The 17,611-nt window shown below is 39.7% G+C and overlaps 1 protein-coding gene across 4 annotated transcripts in view; it reads right to left on the bottom strand.

Annotated features, from left to right (window-relative positions):
* Positions 1-8,200: 8,200 nt before the first annotated feature.
* Positions 8,201-17,611, bottom strand: part of Apoo (apolipoprotein O) — a 51,565-nt gene continuing 42,154 nt past the window's right edge. For 3 of the 4 annotated variants that reach the window (XM_036175284.1, XM_036175288.1, XM_036175287.1), the window contains exons 8-9: positions 12,956-13,021; positions 8,201-8,454 (exon numbers count right to left, since the gene is read on the bottom strand). In XM_036175284.1, the coding sequence (XP_036031177.1) occupies positions 12,986-13,021 (36 nt within the window). In that variant the 3' untranslated portion in view covers positions 8,201-8,454; positions 12,956-12,985. The remainder of the gene's footprint in view (positions 8,455-12,955; positions 13,022-17,611) is intronic. The other variant, XM_036175286.1, reaches the window with a different exon arrangement.

Here is a 17,611-nt window from a genome sequence, read left to right as displayed (position 1 = left end):
AGGGGAACTGCTCAGACTGTTAAGGATTACCAAGTGAAGCTAGGTCTGTGTACTCACCACAGCATTCCTGAGGATTTATGCTGAGATCCATCTTCAAGCATTGTTGAAGAGTTTCCCCGTCTGGCCTTTGTCTGATGGATCCTGTTAAACCTGGGTTCTGTGTTCCTTGGCTTCTGTTTTTCTACCCAGAAACCCACTACATGCCTGAATGCTACTGACACCAGAAATAGACATTTCCTAGAACTCTGCTCCTGGGTCATATGTAATAGCACATTTTTTTGTTTAGTTAGTTGGTTAGTTGCTTTTTAGGTTTTTGGGTAACATCATAAAACCTGGTTCCCTATGTAACTGATCTGGCAGAAATTAAGATATTATAAAGAGACACAATCTGGCTATCATATTGTTGAAACATAGACCCTAAAATATGAAAATTTCCCCAGGAATGTCAAACCGTTCTAACAACTTGTGAGACAACCTTACAGGATGAGACTGAAGCCCAGTAAGTGGCCTTGACCACACACTGACCAGGACTGCTTAAATATGCACATGCTTGGCTTTCTATTTAAACCTTGATTTCACTTGGGGGGCCTGAACAATGGACTTGAGGGGGTTTCTGGATCTCTTTGTCCTCTTCCCATTGTGACCACATGAATAAATCTCCCTTTTCTGCGTTCCACTTTAGTTTGGCTCTTTTAATTGCCTTATTGAGGAAGGGTGACCAGACCTGACTTGGGACAAATTGTGACCTCCGAGTTCCATAACACCTCACATCTAAGTCAATTTCTTACCTCCTAGAAAGCAGCCTGGTGCCCAATAAACAGCCCCTTCAATCTCAGCTAATTAGAGAGAGAAAGAGGAGAAAGGGGAGAGAGAAAACATTACCAAACTTCGCCTTTTCATCTTTTGTTAAGCTTTTCTCACATCCTAAAGAAAAAGAGATAAACTTTCTTTTATGTGTCATGTGTCTGATAATTGCTTTGTCATTTTTGTATGTTTTTGTGTCAAAAAAATTTTTAACAAACCATGGACACTTCAGCTCTAATTTTTATTATGTGCTAAAATATTTTCGGCATGCTCAATTAAAATGCATTTGCAGATTTACAAATTTAATATTGTGATCACATATTAAAAGGCTTGATAAATACGTACTACCTTATAAATTTTGGTACTCTAAACATCTTAAAATTTACTAAATAAAATGATACCTTTGGCTATAGTAAGTTTCATAAAACCTTAAACTGCTAATTGTTTATATAAAACAACATTCATTAGAGAGCCATAAAGATTTTGTTAAGCTTATTATTTTATATATATTGATAAAGATTTCAGTCTAAAACAGATTATATATATATATATATATATATATTTGTTTTTTCAATTGTGTCATGGGTAACATAATAATTATGATTTCTTTTCCCAAATGTTAACTGAAAGGCTTTTTACAATGAAGGCCAGATTATATAAGTTAATAGATATGTATGTTTACTGAAGATCTGTTAAGTTTCCTTTTCACAATGGGGATTAGAAGAAAAAGTACCAGCTCATTCTGGCAAAGATGTGGGGTAAGAGGAACATACCTCCATTGTTGGTGGGAGTGCAACCTTGTACAGTGACCACAGAAATTAATATAGCAGTTCCTTATAGAAAACTGGGAATCAATCAACCTCAAGACCCAGCTACACCACTCTTGGGCACACACCCAAAGGGTGCTCCGTCCTACAACAAGGACACATGCTCAACTATGTTCACAGTGGCTTTATTCCTAACAGCCAGAAATCAGAAATATTCTAGGTGCCCCTCAATAGAGGAACAGATAAAGAAAATGTGGTACATTTACACAATGGAGTATTACTCAGCCATTAAAAAAACAAGCATATGGGAAGAACTAGAAAAAATAATCCTTAGTGAGGTATCCCAGACCTAGAAAAAAATATGATACGTATTCACTTATATCTGGATATTAGCTGTTAAGTCAATGATAATCAAGCTACACTCCATAGAACCTCAGATGGTAAGTATAGAGAGAGTAAGGTACTAGAGGAATAGACAGGAAAGGGAAATAGACCAGATAATTATGGATGGATGGAGGAAGGGTTGGCTGGAACTGGAGAATCAAGTGGGGAGGGGGGGGGAAGAAGGGGTTGAGGGAGGGAATATGGGGAGAAACAGTTAAAATGCATCTGAGGAACAGTATGGAAAACTAATACAGTAGAAACTTCCTAATATATACATATATGAAGGCGATCTAAATGAAACTGCTAAATAGTGGGGAGGCAGAGCCCCAACTGGCCATATCTTGTCACTAAATGAAGCTTCCAGTACCAAGATTGGATTACATCTAGTTGGGTTGTTGACCAAAGGAGTTCCATGGGAATCCCCCAACAACCCAGGCTGTTGCTAAGACTACAGGTTGTTCTCCACAAACTGATGGCAAGGCCCTATTGCTGAAGACAGCACCCATACAACAACTGTACATGAAGAGGTAGAGCTAGTGACTACCCAGAACCTTCACCCTCATGTTCTAGTGTCTTTGGTACAGGAAGGTACTCTGCAGGTTACCAAAAGAGAAATGTAAACACAAACCCAGCCATGAAAACCCTTTGATCTACAATGGTGTCCTGCCTGTAAGATATGCTAGGACAATGGTGACATAAAGCTTGTGGGAGTAACAAACCAATATCTGATTTGACTTAAGGCCCACTCCACAATGGAACCCTTACTACTGATACCACTAGGGTGACCAAGAACCAGAGACTAGATAGCCAGGGACTAAGGTAAAACCAAATACTACTTGTCTAAAAGAAGGGAGGGGGATATGGTGATAAGATGACTCCTAGTGACATTCTGCTATACTCCTAAATCATTGCCTCATTCAACCATTAACAGAGACGCTTCCTTCTATAGAAGATGGAAACAAGTACAGAGACCCATAGATCGACATTATGTAGAGAGTGAGAGACTTTGGAACGCTCAGCCCTAAATGGGGTGTCTCCATCAAATCCCTCCCCTCCGGGCTCAGAAAATGATGGTTCACCCATCACTATGGGGTCCAGAAAATAATTGAGGGGCTGTGAGACTGCTCAGCAAGTAAAGGTGCTTGCAGATGAGCCTGAGGAGGCAGAAAGAGCGTCAGAGCCAGAGGGCATGGAGGTTACCTGTACAATAGGGCCCTCTAAATCACCTGAGCAAGGCTCATATGAACTCACAGAGACTGAAGCAGCTTCTCTAGCTGCCCACATGGGTCTGTACCAGGTCCTCCGCATATACATTAAGGCCTCCAGTTTAGTGTTTTTACAGGATTCCTAAATGTACAAAATAAGTGCGTCTGAATCTTATGCCTTCTCTTGGGTTCTTTTCCTTCTGTTTGTCTGTCAGATTCTAATGTAATAGTTTTGTCTTATCTTATTATATTTTAATATTATCTCTTAGCAGCCTGTTCTTTTCTAATCAGATCCAGATGGGTTAGAGGTCGGGAAGAAGCTGGAGGAGTAAAGGGAGGGGAAACTGTAATCAGGATATGTTATGTGAGAAAAAAAATCTATTTTCAATAAAAGGGAAAACTGAAATGAAAAACCAAAGCTCTATTCACATCTTTAGCAAGAACTAAAAGCACCAGATGCTGGGATGGGATGGGAGGCTCATGTTCCAAGTTAAAGCCAGAGGCCAGGCCTGCCAGCCATCAGTGTTCTCAGGCACAGGCAGCTAAACAACTTGTAGACAAAACAAAAGAGCACTGAGGACAGCACTGTCATAATCTTTTGTCTGATTTTCCCCGTTTGAGATTAAAAATGTCCTGTGTTATTTAACCCTTCGAAACCTTCATGCTTTCTGTATTTCCTGGAAAGTTGATTTCACTCAATCTAGATTCATCTTAGAATAATGCACCACTTATATGTCTGATCTTCTCTGATCCTTACTAATGCAATTTCTTGGTTTCGAACTAAATTAAATTACGCCAGTCTCTTGAGGATGCAAGAATTTGTTTCTCCTCTATTAACTATTAATAAGAGATATTAGTTTTGACTTTATAAAGTCTTACTTTCTTATCAGCACAGACAAATTAACAAGAGACAAAAGCAGAAAATGATGCTTTGTACATCATGGAGTTTAGAAAATGAGTGAGGAGCTGTGAGATGGTGGAGGAGGTAGAAGTGCTAGCGGACAAGCTCAAGTTTAATCCCCATGACACACATGATGAAAGGAGATGACTGCTGGATGCTGTTCTCTGACCTCCACACATGGACTGTGGCATGCACTCTCCCATAATAACTGTAAAATAAGATTGGGGGGAGTAAATTATAGTCCACATCACCTGACCCTACCAGGCTAAATGCCACATCCATGATGACTTTTAGAGAGCAGTCTTTTTCCTAATGATTTGGTAAAAATGCCTTAATACCATGCTTATCTGTATGGAACACCAATGTACCCTGTTATGTTTTGTGGGTGGGAGGAGAAGTTGGCATTGTTATTATATAAAGTACTATTAAGTTTCTTTACAAAATGAACAGATCCATCAATACCATTTACGGGTATGTATCAAAAAGAAACCAATCCATGTTGCAGATAAATGTCTAATGTCCCAGGTTCATTGTAGCACTACCATAACAGCTAAGATACATGAATGAATGTACTTTTTAAAATGTGTTCTCAGTTACTATGATAACCTGTGCATTTCCTTATAGCAATTCTTGGCTATTTCAGATGTGTCCTATACACTATAGCTTTAAAAATATCCCTGCGTATTAAGATACAGATGAATACAACATGATGAAAGAGACCAAGTACTGATAATTGTTCTTAAATACATTTATTTGAAGACTGTAGCATTTAGAGCAAGTATGAAACCAGCAAGGATTGATGCATGGAGTTTCAAATATTTTACTAAATCAACCCAGGCCAGAGATAATATTGACTTAGACCAAGATGACAGGATGGATTTCGATATGGATGAATCTAAACACATTGCTGGCACTTCAAATAAAAAGAAATCAATGGAATTAAGTGAGTAGAAGAGAATGTCTTAAAGAGGACAAGTAACACCGAACAAGAGATGCAGCTCTATGCTTTAGAATAATTTCATTATACAGGTTTGTTACTTCTAGGCTCTGCCATAGAAAAATTCATTGAACCTCTCTGTGTGTCCCATCTTCAGATCTGTAACTTGGTATAATAGTGCCCAGTTCACTATGGTATAAAATTCACATGGATTACAGGATACTCCAGACAGTCCTGAACTGTAGAGTATAGAAAAGTCAAACTGAGCATAAGCAATCAAGCAAGTTGGATGTGACTAGCTCCTGCCCTGGGACTTGCCTGCCATGCAGGACTGTAACCTAGAATTGTGAGCTGAGTCATGCCTTTCTCTGCCTCAGTTTTGGTCAGGACATTTTCTCACAAAAACGAAGCTGAAACTAGGATCTATCTTCTGGGTAGAAATGAGAGACAGAGCCAGGCAGAAGCATTCCATGAAAGCACTAAATGACTACTTCAGAACATCATGGTCAAAAGTAGAGAAAAAGGGAATATCCAATTCACATGATCCTCTGTGTGTGTGTGTGTGTGTGTGTGTGTGTGTGTGTGTGTGTGTGTGTGTGTGCGCGCGCGCGCGCGCGCGCGCAGGACATTTTGGAGGAGATAGTGAGGAACAAGGATTTTCATTCCATCTCTCAATGTTAAGAGAAATGAAGATGAAAACATTTGGTTTCTAGAGAAATGTCTTATAATCATCAGCTATCAAAGGACCACAGTGGGAAAAAGCCACCCTCCCAAATTGAGGAACTTATTAACCATGGACCATCCATAGTAGCAGAAAATTATAGGAAGTTTTGGAAGTTACGGCCCTGCCCTATTTGAGTTCCTGTCCTGCCTTCCTTTGGTGATGAACAGTTATGTGGAAGTCCAGGCAGCACTATTCATCATCAAAGGAAGGCAAGACAGGAACTCAAACAAGAACCGGGAGGCAGGAGCTGATACAGAGGCCCTGGACGGGTGCTGCTTACTGGCTTGTTCCTCATGGCTTTCTCAGCCTGCTTATGGAACCCAGGACCACCAGTCCAGGGATGACACCACTCACAATAGGTTGGACCCTCCCTCATCAATCACTAATTAAGAAAAAGCCTTACAGGCTTGCCTCCAACCCAACATATTCCCATGATCAGGAATAATACACATGTGAACACACACATGTGCATTAATATACACACACATATATATATGACCATTCATGCTCAGAACTACACAGGTGACCACATACATGCCTATGTACCAACATATACATCAGGACTCGGGATTTTCATGCATGTGTACACACACATGTGTCAACATATGACCTTGCTCAGGAATTGCGTATGTGTAACAACACACATATACCACCAAGTGGCCATGCTTGGGAACTGCACTTATGTGAACACAATCATATGCACTGGCACAATCACACTGTGCTCAGGAATTGTATATATGTGAATAGCATGTAATCACACGTAGGACTGTCTGCACATGACACTCACATATGCCCCAACATATCCCCACCATCCAGAACTTACAGTTAGGAGACATTCAGGTAATTATTGATTAATAATCTCCAAAGCGTGCTGAGGTATAAATCAAGTAATCTCGGTGAAGAAACTTGTGGAATCTCTACTCTGCAGAAGTATCAAAGATGAGCCAAAGGAAGAAAGCCTAAAATAACAAGAACATAGTTGTAATTTTGACATAGCTTAAATAAATGCAAAGTATTAGTCCAGTAATATAAAAGTACTTTGGCACAAAAGAAAACAAAAGGCTTCTGGGTAGCTAGGAGAATACTTATAGAAAACTGACAGTACAAGACTACAAAAGGATTTAGTTTCCAAATTTGGAAATTCTACATTCATTTTCACACGTTGTACACTTGCCAAGCTTCCGGGTTGGCTGACAAGTCGAAAGAGGCTCCTGTTGGTCCCATTCACCCTGGAAATCCAAGAGTTCCATGAGCTGTGAGCTGAGGAATCACAAAAGAGGAGGCCACAGACAGGGAGCCAGTACACATAGCAGTATCTTCACTGCCCCACCAGCATGGACACACACTACTCCACTATGCATTTCTCCCTGGCATTCAAGAACGGGAAGGCCTATACAAACTAGGAGACAAACAAAACAATCAAGGTCATTGTTACTGTTTTCTGAATGTGTCAGTATCTTACTTACTGTTTTATTGCTGTGAAGAAGCACCATGACCAAGGCAAGCCCGATAAAAGAAAGCATTTAACTGGAGGCTTGCTTACAGTTTCAGACGGTTCATCTATGATCACCATGGCAGAAAGCAGACAGGCATGACTCCAGAGCAGTGGGTGAGAGCTTTTCATTCTGAATCACAGGCAGAGAGAGTGAACAAGACAGGGCCTGGCATAGGCTTTTGAAACCTCAAAGCCCACCCCTAGTGACACACCTCCTCCGACAAAAGGCCATAGCTCCTAATCTTTCCCAAACAGTTCCACTGGACTGTGGACCAAGCATTCAAACATATGAGCCTATGGGAGCAACTCTTATTCAAAGCACTGCAGTTAAGAATCTGGTTCCTTCTGTTGGTTTCTGAAGCATCACATCTAAGCTCTTCTCCTCACTTCTGGGTTGTAGGGTCCAGTCTCCTGACTGCCAGCTGGTGCTGCCCTAAAGAGTAAATATTGCTAGGGAAGAGCAAACTAATTGGTTATCCAGTGCCAAACAGTTAGCCCTGAAAACATATATACAAGTAACATTATATGGACCGAAGAGGTTATAGTTAGGAATATGTATGTATGTATGTATGTATGTATGTATGTATGTATGTATGTATGTGTGTATGTATGTATATATATATATGCATGCAATAACAACTGATGGCAAAAAAGGCCATGGATGTGACAGAGCAAGGAGGGGTATATGTGAATGTTTGAAGGGAACAAAGGGAAGCAGGAACTAGTGTAATTAAAATAAATCTCAAAAATTAGCAAAAAAAAAACAAAAAACAAAAAAAAAGATCTCAAAGTGAGGCAAATAAAAGCCAACCCTAAAAAAACATTGCCTTTAGCAAACATGCACATGCACACACAGACATACACACGCACCCACACAGAAATGAGCCTCTCACACTAACCATGTGTACACATAAATCATACAGATAAGCACTAGAGATGCTCACTTAACCTGTTACTCTTATCAGTAAAGAAAGCAGGCCAACTCTTTTTGAATCTGGATTTTAATTATGTACATAAATAGCGATATAAGAATGAGGAGTTCTAAGGCTTGTACATTATTTCCATGTGAAAGATTGCAGATTAGTTGGCCTGTAATATGGCATCACCCAAGATAGCAAAGAGGCTCAGTGTTGTTTTTCCTGAAGAAAGCCAGTTTACTATATCAAATACTGACTCTCTGCCATTTGTCTGTAGAAATACTGATTTACCGTCTGGAGTTTCCAATGTTTACCTATAACTAAAAGAAAGAAAGAAAAATATGAGTTAACTGTACCCAGGAAAACAAAAATGACTCTAAAATTATGCATTTTGAAATTTAGGTTTAAATTAATAAAGAATATATCTTTTTTTAAAGATTTATTTATTTATTTATTATGCATACAGAAGAGGGCACCAGATCTCATTACAGATGGTTGTGAGCCACCATGTGGGTGCTGGGAATTGAACTCAGGACCTCTAGAAGAGCAGTTGGTGCTCTTAACCTCTGAGCCATCTCTCCAGCCCCACAATATATCTTTTTACATTACTATTTTCATCACCATAAAGAGAATGAGCTAGAAAACACTGTACCTAGTCTCATTTTGCAGACAAGTGAACTAAAACTCAGATTGTGTTCCATCCATACTCCATTCAGACTTCCAACAGGCTGAGTACCCAAGCATGCTGAGATATGATGATGCCAAGCACATGCCTAAATGGCACACAGCAAATACCATGAACCTCTTGCCCTCTGAAGCCAGAGACATATTTCCATGTATCAGCTGAAGGAGAGTGCAATTACATCATCTTCAGATAGCTGGACATCTTTCCTCATACCTTCCTTTACCTCACATCCTTCCTTCCAGGAATGAAACACACAAAACTCACACCAAAGCCAAGCTTAATCTTCTTCAGATTGTCTTTTCCTTCAGATGTGATAAGCATGCTCAACAACTAGAAGTTTATCAATATTTTTACGTGCTGGGGATTGAACCCAGGGCCTCACATGTTAAGCAAGCACTCTAGCACTCAACATATAGCCCAACATCTGAGAAGCCAGTGATTGACTATTCACTTGATCTTTTAATGTAAAATCAAAAATTCTTAAACATGGAAACAACTAGCTAATTGTTCTCTCTCAGTTTATTAACCTTTTTTTGACTTCATAAGAATTTGATAGATTTACTGTTTTGTTAAATTCTGGAAACAACTATATTAACAAGGATTAAGTAAGCCATGGTAAAAGTATAGACTAGGAACTAACTATGTAAATAAAGAAGGGGCAAAGTGGACCTACAGATACTGATGGAGAATATACACAATAAATTAAGCTGAAAAAGCAAATTCATTATTCAACACACCTAAACATAGTGTTGTCTATTAGATATATTAACAAAAAATGGAGCCTAAATCCAATCACGCTTTCAGATCCAACTGTTGCTATATGGGAAATAAACACAAGAAAGGAAAGAAGAGAAAAGTGGAGTTGACACTAAATGGATATATTTAGCCACCATTTGAACATGGCAAATTTAAGACCAAAAAGCCAAGGTTTTCAATGAAAAAATGAGGAACAAGAAACTATTATATTTAAGAGACTTATTCACTACAATGTGAAGGACAGATGATCTTTGAGTCCTACTTCAAATAAACCAACTATCAAAGTTATTAGTGAAAAGCCAGTACGGCTGTAAATGGCTGTACCCCAGCACTCAGGAGGCTGCGGTAGAAGGATCACAAGTCCAAGACCTACCTGGACTACACAGTGAGATGTGTCTAAAAAACAACAGTACCACTCAGCCATCCCCCAGCTGGAGCGGCCCTCTGGATAAGTGAGACAATTGAATAGCTTGATCTGTTTGGGAGGCACCCAGGCAGTGGGACCCGGACCTGTCCTTGGTGCATGAGCTGGCTGTTTGGAACCTTGGGCCTACACAGGGACACTTTGCTCAGCCTGGAAGGAGGGGACTGGACCTGCCTGTACTGAATCCACCAGGTTTAAATGAATCCCCAGGGGAGTCTTGGCCCTGGATGACATGGGAATGGAGGGGAGGGGCTAAGGGAAGGTGGGGGTGGGTGCGGGAGGGGGGAGGACAGGGGAACCCATGGCTGATGTATAAAATTTAAAACACATAATAATAAAACAGTAAAGTTACTACTGACACAAACAGGAAAATCTATACACCAGATATTAGAGGGTATTAAGGAATTACTGTCAGTTTCTTTTGGTATGATGATAAAATTATACATGCTTTAATGGAGTTTTCTGTGTACTTGCAGAACAATATAAAGAAAATTATCTCATTTTGTCAAAAAAAACCTAAAAGCATGCAAATGTGTGTCATCTATTTAAATACACACGTACTAAAAAGTCTATAATGTACCAAATTATGAACAGAAACTATCTGGAAAGGAATAATGACCAGGCAAGCTTTTAAAATGTTTACCTGGGGCTGGGGTATACTCAGAGATAGAGTGCTTGTCTATCATATGTAAAGCCCCAGGTTCCATGCCTAGTTTCCAAAAAAGTAGTTACAACCAACATATACTGGTTCTATTTTACTTGTGCACAGAGTGTGTATGTGTATGCATGTGTTCATTCATGTGGGCATGCACGTGCACATGTACCTACTGGCCAAAATGTACACTGCGTATCTTTCTCAGTGTTCTCTACCTTATTTTTGAGACACGGTCTCTCAATGAACCTGGAGCTCACTGAATTGCCTAGATTAACCAGACATAATGCTCCAGGAATACATCTGTCTCACTTCTCCAGTGCTGGGATTACAGGAACATCCCACCACATCTAGCTTTTCACATGGGTCAGGGAATCCACACTTACATCATCATGTTTACATGGCAAGCACTTTGCTGACTAAGCCATCTACCTAGTCCCCTACTGCTTTTATAATTAAAAACTAAACCACCAATGAAGTTCCAAAAATGCAGGACCAAAAATCAAGGCTGTATATACAGTAAGTTGAACCCTGTCCTAGAATACCTATGGCTTATTACCTAGTTTTTCTTTGTCAGATCTCATCCCTATAGAGAAATATAAACACATTCTGTGTAAAGTAGCTAAAGAACTTGTGTGGCTCTCTGGAAGCTCACCCTCTAGTGTTCCTTCTGATGCCATATCCACAGACATGCGGATTCTGGGGTGGAGGCCAGGCCTCTGCCTTTTAACAAGATCTTGGTGTCAGTTATTAAATTATTTGTATAACATCAGAGAACTACTGACTTTGCATTAGTATAAATGTCAAAGGAGAACTGGATTTGCTCTCTATGACCTGTCAACCAGGATCAGGACCACTCTGTAGGCATCACAAGGCACTATCTTTTGCTTACTATAATCTAGAACTGTCCAAAGACAGCTGCTCTGGGAGGTGTTTCCTATCAATGGAACAAGAGGGTGACAAGCAGAACAACAGGGGATTCTGCTTGAGGCTAGGGGTTGCACTGTATGATCTCTCAAATTCCAAGTGATATGACCCTCTGGCTCTCCAAAACACAGAGAGAGTTGAAAAAGTAAAACATCAAACCCAGAGTTTTGTGAATTTAAAATAGCAACTGTGATATACAATAATATAACACAACTTATTAAGATGGGTTGAGTTTTGGCTCACTGGTAGAATGCATGCCTGGCATAAGTGAAGCCTTGGATTCAATCTCCAATCACACACACACACACACACACACACACACACACACACACACTCAGGTCATTAAAAAAAAAACCTCATGTTCATTGCAGGAAATGTGAAAAAAATAAAGTTAGAAATAAAAATGCACATTCAAATTTTCTATATACCTCCTAGTCTAACAAAATATACTGCCTTTCTTCTCTATAACTGTGGCTCTGGCCTGTCCTCCTAGCTACTCAGGAAGCTCAGGCTTGAACATCACAAATTCAAGGCCAGTCCAGGCAACTTTATAAGAAAGTGTCTAGAAAATAAAAGGAAAGTAAAGGCTATAGGTGTAGCTCACGGGTGGAGAGAATGCTGCCCAGCATGTGTGAAGCCTGGGTTCAATCCCAACACCACAAAAAAATTTATACATGCTACCTTGCAGTTAAGTATTGTTGACACAACAATAATCCTCTTTATAGATCTATCATAACTAAGCTAGCTTCATGCACCTGAATATCTAGGTTAATTCTTTTTTTTTTTTTTTTCTTTTTAGTTTTTCAAGACAGGGTTTCTCTGTGTAGTTTTGCGCCTTTCCTGGAACTCATTCTGTAGACCAGGCTGGCCTCGAACTCACAGAGATCCGCCTGCCTCTGCCTCCCGAGTACTGGGACTAAAGGCGTGCGCCACCACCGCCTGGCTGATTTTTAATTCCTTATAATTTGCTAATGATCAGGAAACCACAAGATCTATTATATAATTTTAATATAAACACAAAATACTAATATAATTGTTTTTGTACTTAGCAGGTTCTTGGTAAATAAATATTAAACAAACAGATAAAGAGTAATAGTGAGTTGAACATAAGACCAAAAGAAATTGCATTGAGTTTCTAACTTCTGTCTGGTTCTAGCTTATTAAAACACCCTAGTACTTCTCAGAAACACAAACATAATTACATAAGCCATGGCACTTAAAGCCAGAAATTAAAGCCAGAATAAAATATGATTCTTACATTCCCACATCAAGGTGAAAGTATACTATAATTAGTTAATTAATAAGAAAGAATTTCAGCTAGCACTAACAGTGCTGAAAATAACCAGGTTTTTTTTGTTTATTTGTTTTATTCTTTACCTGATTAAAATGGGCAGAGCATGGAGTTTTCTATTTATTTCCAGGTGGATTCTTCACATTTCCTGGCTTGTAAAAGAAAATTGAAAGCTTTAATGCAACTTGAAAAGAAATAGTAAAATTCAGCTAAGTGTCTTCAGTATTTGGCTGAATACAAACATGAAATATTATTTTCTTGGAAGGTCGTCAAGCCATTTTGTTGAAGGTCTGAGGTGGGGTGTCAAAGAATGGCCTGGGAAATACTAAATTCTCAACTGGGGCTGCAGTTAGAGATGGTAAAGGTGGTTATAATACAGATGACCCATTTCTCAATAAACTGAAGAGATTAGTCAGTTCCCTTAAGTGCCCTCTTGTGGAAAGTAACTTGGGCACAGGGAATAGAAAAAAAGCTACAGAAATCCTTATCCTATAGATTCAGCCAAACCATTGATTCCATAAAAGCAAAATCAAATCCATAGTGAAAAGATTCCTTATTTCCCAGAAGTTAGATTTAATCACTGCATGTCACTATCACTGCTGTAGAGAGCTTGACACTTGCATTATCCATAAGGCCAATTCATTAAATGTACACTCTCAAAGAGGTTTCAATTGAACGACAACCATTCTGCCTGGCCAACATGTAATGAATTAGGTCATATCATACATGAAAAGAGGTATAGTGAGGGAAATTTTATGTGCTAAAGTTAAGGCTTTCCTTTCCAGTAGATTCTGAAATCCTATTAATAAGAACTGCTTGGACATCAAAGATAAAACTCAGGAACTGGCAGTCTGAACAACTCTGGGTTGCAGCTAGACAGGCTGTAAGGCTGCTTCTGTAGACTAGACTTGATGCAGGTGGCCCTGGTGGCCCTCTCTCTCATCAGCACTTATGACTGAAGAGGGGATGAAAAAGCAACAACATGTGACCGATGGCCATTGCACAGCATAGCTTCTAGGCAACTTTAAAGCCTGCTCGCATAGTTTAGAACCGTTCTCTACGTGTTGCTTTATGCCCATTATACCAGCATAGCACTGTCTTCTCTCATTTCCAAGGGCACCCTAGTTTGGATGATAATATGGCACCATCTACAAACCACAGCACTTCATGGGGAGTTCTGGGCATCGAGAGCATATGCACTGCTTGGTGACTCAATGTAAAACACAGAAGCTTGTCTGATGGAACTCACAGGGCCTAGTACTAGTGCTGCACTCTCCCCACACAGTCACTCCCACCCCCGTGTACAGCCCACTTGTACACACATGTGAACACACAACTCACTACAGCCCCTTGGGCCTTCCTGCTGGTACTCAAGCTTCTCAAGCTGCTTTCTGGGACATGATTTTTGCAAAAATGTACTCCTTGTCCTGGAATGGTCAATCCAAATTGCCTGGCAAAATAATTATTCATCTATTTCTCAAGATTTTCTTTGTACCTTGCCCTTCAATTTAAGTTATATTAGAACCTTTGACACTTTCACTATTCCCATCTTCTTCCTAATTGGTATTATGTCCTTCATGTTTGAGTCTTTCATTAACCTAGAATCCTCATGAGCACATTCTAGCCCTGGAACCTCCTATCACACAGCATTCAGATGTTTGTTGAATAAACAAATAGAACAGGAGAGAAATTAGGGATCTAGTGAGGATCTTTGTTGCAAAGTCTAGGACCAAGCATGGTAGAAGAGGGAAGACTGTGAGCTGATGGCCAGTCCTGTCTACATATAGAGTCTCCAAAAGAGGGGGGGAGGTTGGGAAAGCAATTCATTAAAAAATAAGAGATAAGCCAAGTGTGGTGGTGCACACCTTTAATCACAGCACTCAGGAGGCAGATCCAGGGCAGCCAGGGCTGTTACACAGAGAAACCCTGTCGCAAAAAACCAAAAAAATTTTTTAAAAAGACATAAAAAAGGTTATGGCTAACTACTGAGTCTGCCATAAAAGTAATGTGGCTTCCCACCTAATTAAACATATTTACATCTCAATTAACTTACTACTTGCCAAGTATATCTAATGATATTCTTAGATAATCTATCTATACCTGACAGTCTCCCAACCTCAAAAATAGGGTGCCAAATTTACAAGCTTTTCAAAAATCATTCAGAAGAAGAAAATAAGCAGGCAGAGCATTTCCATTTTACTGATTGAGAAAAACAGTCTGTTGCTAAGAGCATGGCCTTGTTTAGATATGTATTACTTATAATAATATAAATCAGAACCAATCTCACTAAAAAAATATTGGACCCACCCATGACCACATTACAAATTAAGAGCTCTCTTGAGACTACACAATGATCTCAAAGGAAACAACATTCTCACTTCAAAAAGCAGCTTGTGATTTAAGAACAAGCCAAAAGTTTATTTTTGTATTTTCAGAGAAAAATCTTCTTAAAAAATAATTTTCCTTATAATGTGATTTTAATGCATTGTTTCTCAATGTATTATTACCATGTCTATGAAGACAAATAACAATTTATGTTAGCACAACTGAAACATTGGTTCCTAATTACTATGCACTGTTATGTAAAGGAGGATTGTCAGCGTGGTGGTTAATCTTCACTGTCAATTTAACTGGATTTGGAATCACCTAGAAGACACAGAGATGTAAGTGTTTCCAGAGAGGTTTAACTGAGAAGAGAAGACTTCCCCTGAGTGTGGGTGGCATCATCCCATGGTCACGGTCTCAGGTCTCAGACTAAACATGAAGGAGAAAGTGAGTGGAGCGCCAACATTCTTTGCACTATGCATCCCATTTCTGTTATGATGTGAGGAAATAAGAGTCACAGCTGAGAGCCATTTCCATCACCAACTTTTCCAGCCATGATGGACTGTACCTTCAAACAAAGACCCCAAATAAGCCCTCCCTCTCTGAAAGTACCCCTTATCAGGTACTCCATCTCAGTAATAAGTAACTAATACAGCCAGCCAAACACTGGAAGCATTGCATCCTCCTAAAATGTGTGAGTCCTAGAACTAGACAGGCATTTGTGAGTTTGATTCCCAAAACCCACGTTTAAAGAAAAATCCAGGTATGGTGGCATGTGCTTGTAATCTCAGAAGTAGGGAGGTGACAACAGGAGCATCTCTTAGGCTCAGAGGCCAGCCAGCCTAGACTACTTGGAAAGTCCCAGGTCAGTAAGAAACCAAGGCTCAAAACAAAACAAAAGAACCCAGGTGAACAGCACTTGAGCACTTGAGGATAACATTGTCCTCTGGACTCCACTCCCACATGAGTGCACAGCACACGCACGAGGACACACACACACACACACACACACACACACACACACACACACACACGTCCTGAACTATTTTTCAACAATTGCTTAACTCCTCCAAAATGCAATCTCCTTACTTGTCAAAGGGAGGTACTAAAAGAATACCTGACAGGCTCTTGGGCAAAGAACACTATGAGCTAGGTTCAATGGTTGGGACCTACTGTGTATGATGGGTCACTTCCTTTTAATAAAAAGTAGCTAATAAATGGAACCAGCCTAAATATCTATCAGAGAAGATGAATGGACAAAGAAAATGTGGTATGTATCCCTTAGCAGATGGGTTATAAACAACAAAATTTTTGTCATATTTGCAGAAAAGTGGATACAACTGAAGATTATTATGTTAAAATAAGCCAGACTTGGAAAGACAAATACTGAATGTTTTCCTTCATATGTGCCTCCTAGACTTTAATTTGTATATATGTATATATACATGTCTGTGTGGGTGTAGGTATAGGTATGAAACTAGAAAGTAAACCATGAGAGGTGAATAATGGGTCTTTAGAGAAGGGGGTACTAAAATATATCTGATATTAAATACATGGGGTTACTGTATAGAGAAGGAAGGCTAAAAGGGGGGAGGAGAGGTGGGAGGAAGGAGGATCAACAAGAACAAAGTATTTATGGAAATGCCAGAAGAGAATCCATTATTTTGTATGCAAATGTAAGAAAACAATGCAAAAGTATAAAATAAACAGGTGAGGACAGATGACCTGCTAAAGATGCCAACAAAATTCCAGTTCACTGGAACATGACAGGCAGAATAGTGGCTCCACAGATGTCTGTCTAACAGCCTGTTACTGGGCCACCTTCAGATGAAGCATGCATCAGAATTACCCCGGATTGTGTGACTAGGCCCAGATGAAAATGAAGAGTTAATAGAGACTGAGAAGGAGGCAAAGCAAGGGGGTCAGAGAGAGGAGACTTGAAAAAGACCCGTGTTGCTGCTTTTGAAGATGAAGGAAGGGGACTGCCAAGGAAGTCTCCAGAAACTGGGTCAGCCTCAGTTGCCAGGCAGCAAAACAGACCTAGGTTTACAACAGCAAGGAACTAAATTCTGTCAATAACCTAAGGGAACAAGAATTCTGCTCTAGGGCCTCTGGAGAGGAATGCAGCCCTGCTGACACCTTGATTTAGTACTGGACTTCTGACTTACTGTGCAAAGATAATAAATCTGCATTGTGTTCAGCTGGAGTATATTTATTGTTTCAGAAACAACAAGAGACAATATTGTGCTGGAAACTTCAAAATCTGTTAAGAGCACAGAGTGTTATTTAGCAGCAGAACACTTAGCTGGCCTGTATGCAGTCAGCATGACAAAACAGTACATATCTGTTTAGAGGGTAGGTCATTTGCTGTTCCTACCTTAGAAAATTAAAAAGAAAGGAAGGCTGTGTGGGAGAGT

The sequence above is a fragment of the Onychomys torridus genome, chromosome X (assembly GCF_903995425.1).
Source record: "Onychomys torridus chromosome X, mOncTor1.1, whole genome shotgun sequence".
NCBI classification, from domain to species: domain Eukaryota; kingdom Metazoa; phylum Chordata; class Mammalia; order Rodentia; family Cricetidae; genus Onychomys; species Onychomys torridus.
The sequence above is the reverse complement of the archived record's forward strand: the minus strand, read 5'-3'. Positions and strand labels throughout refer to the sequence as shown.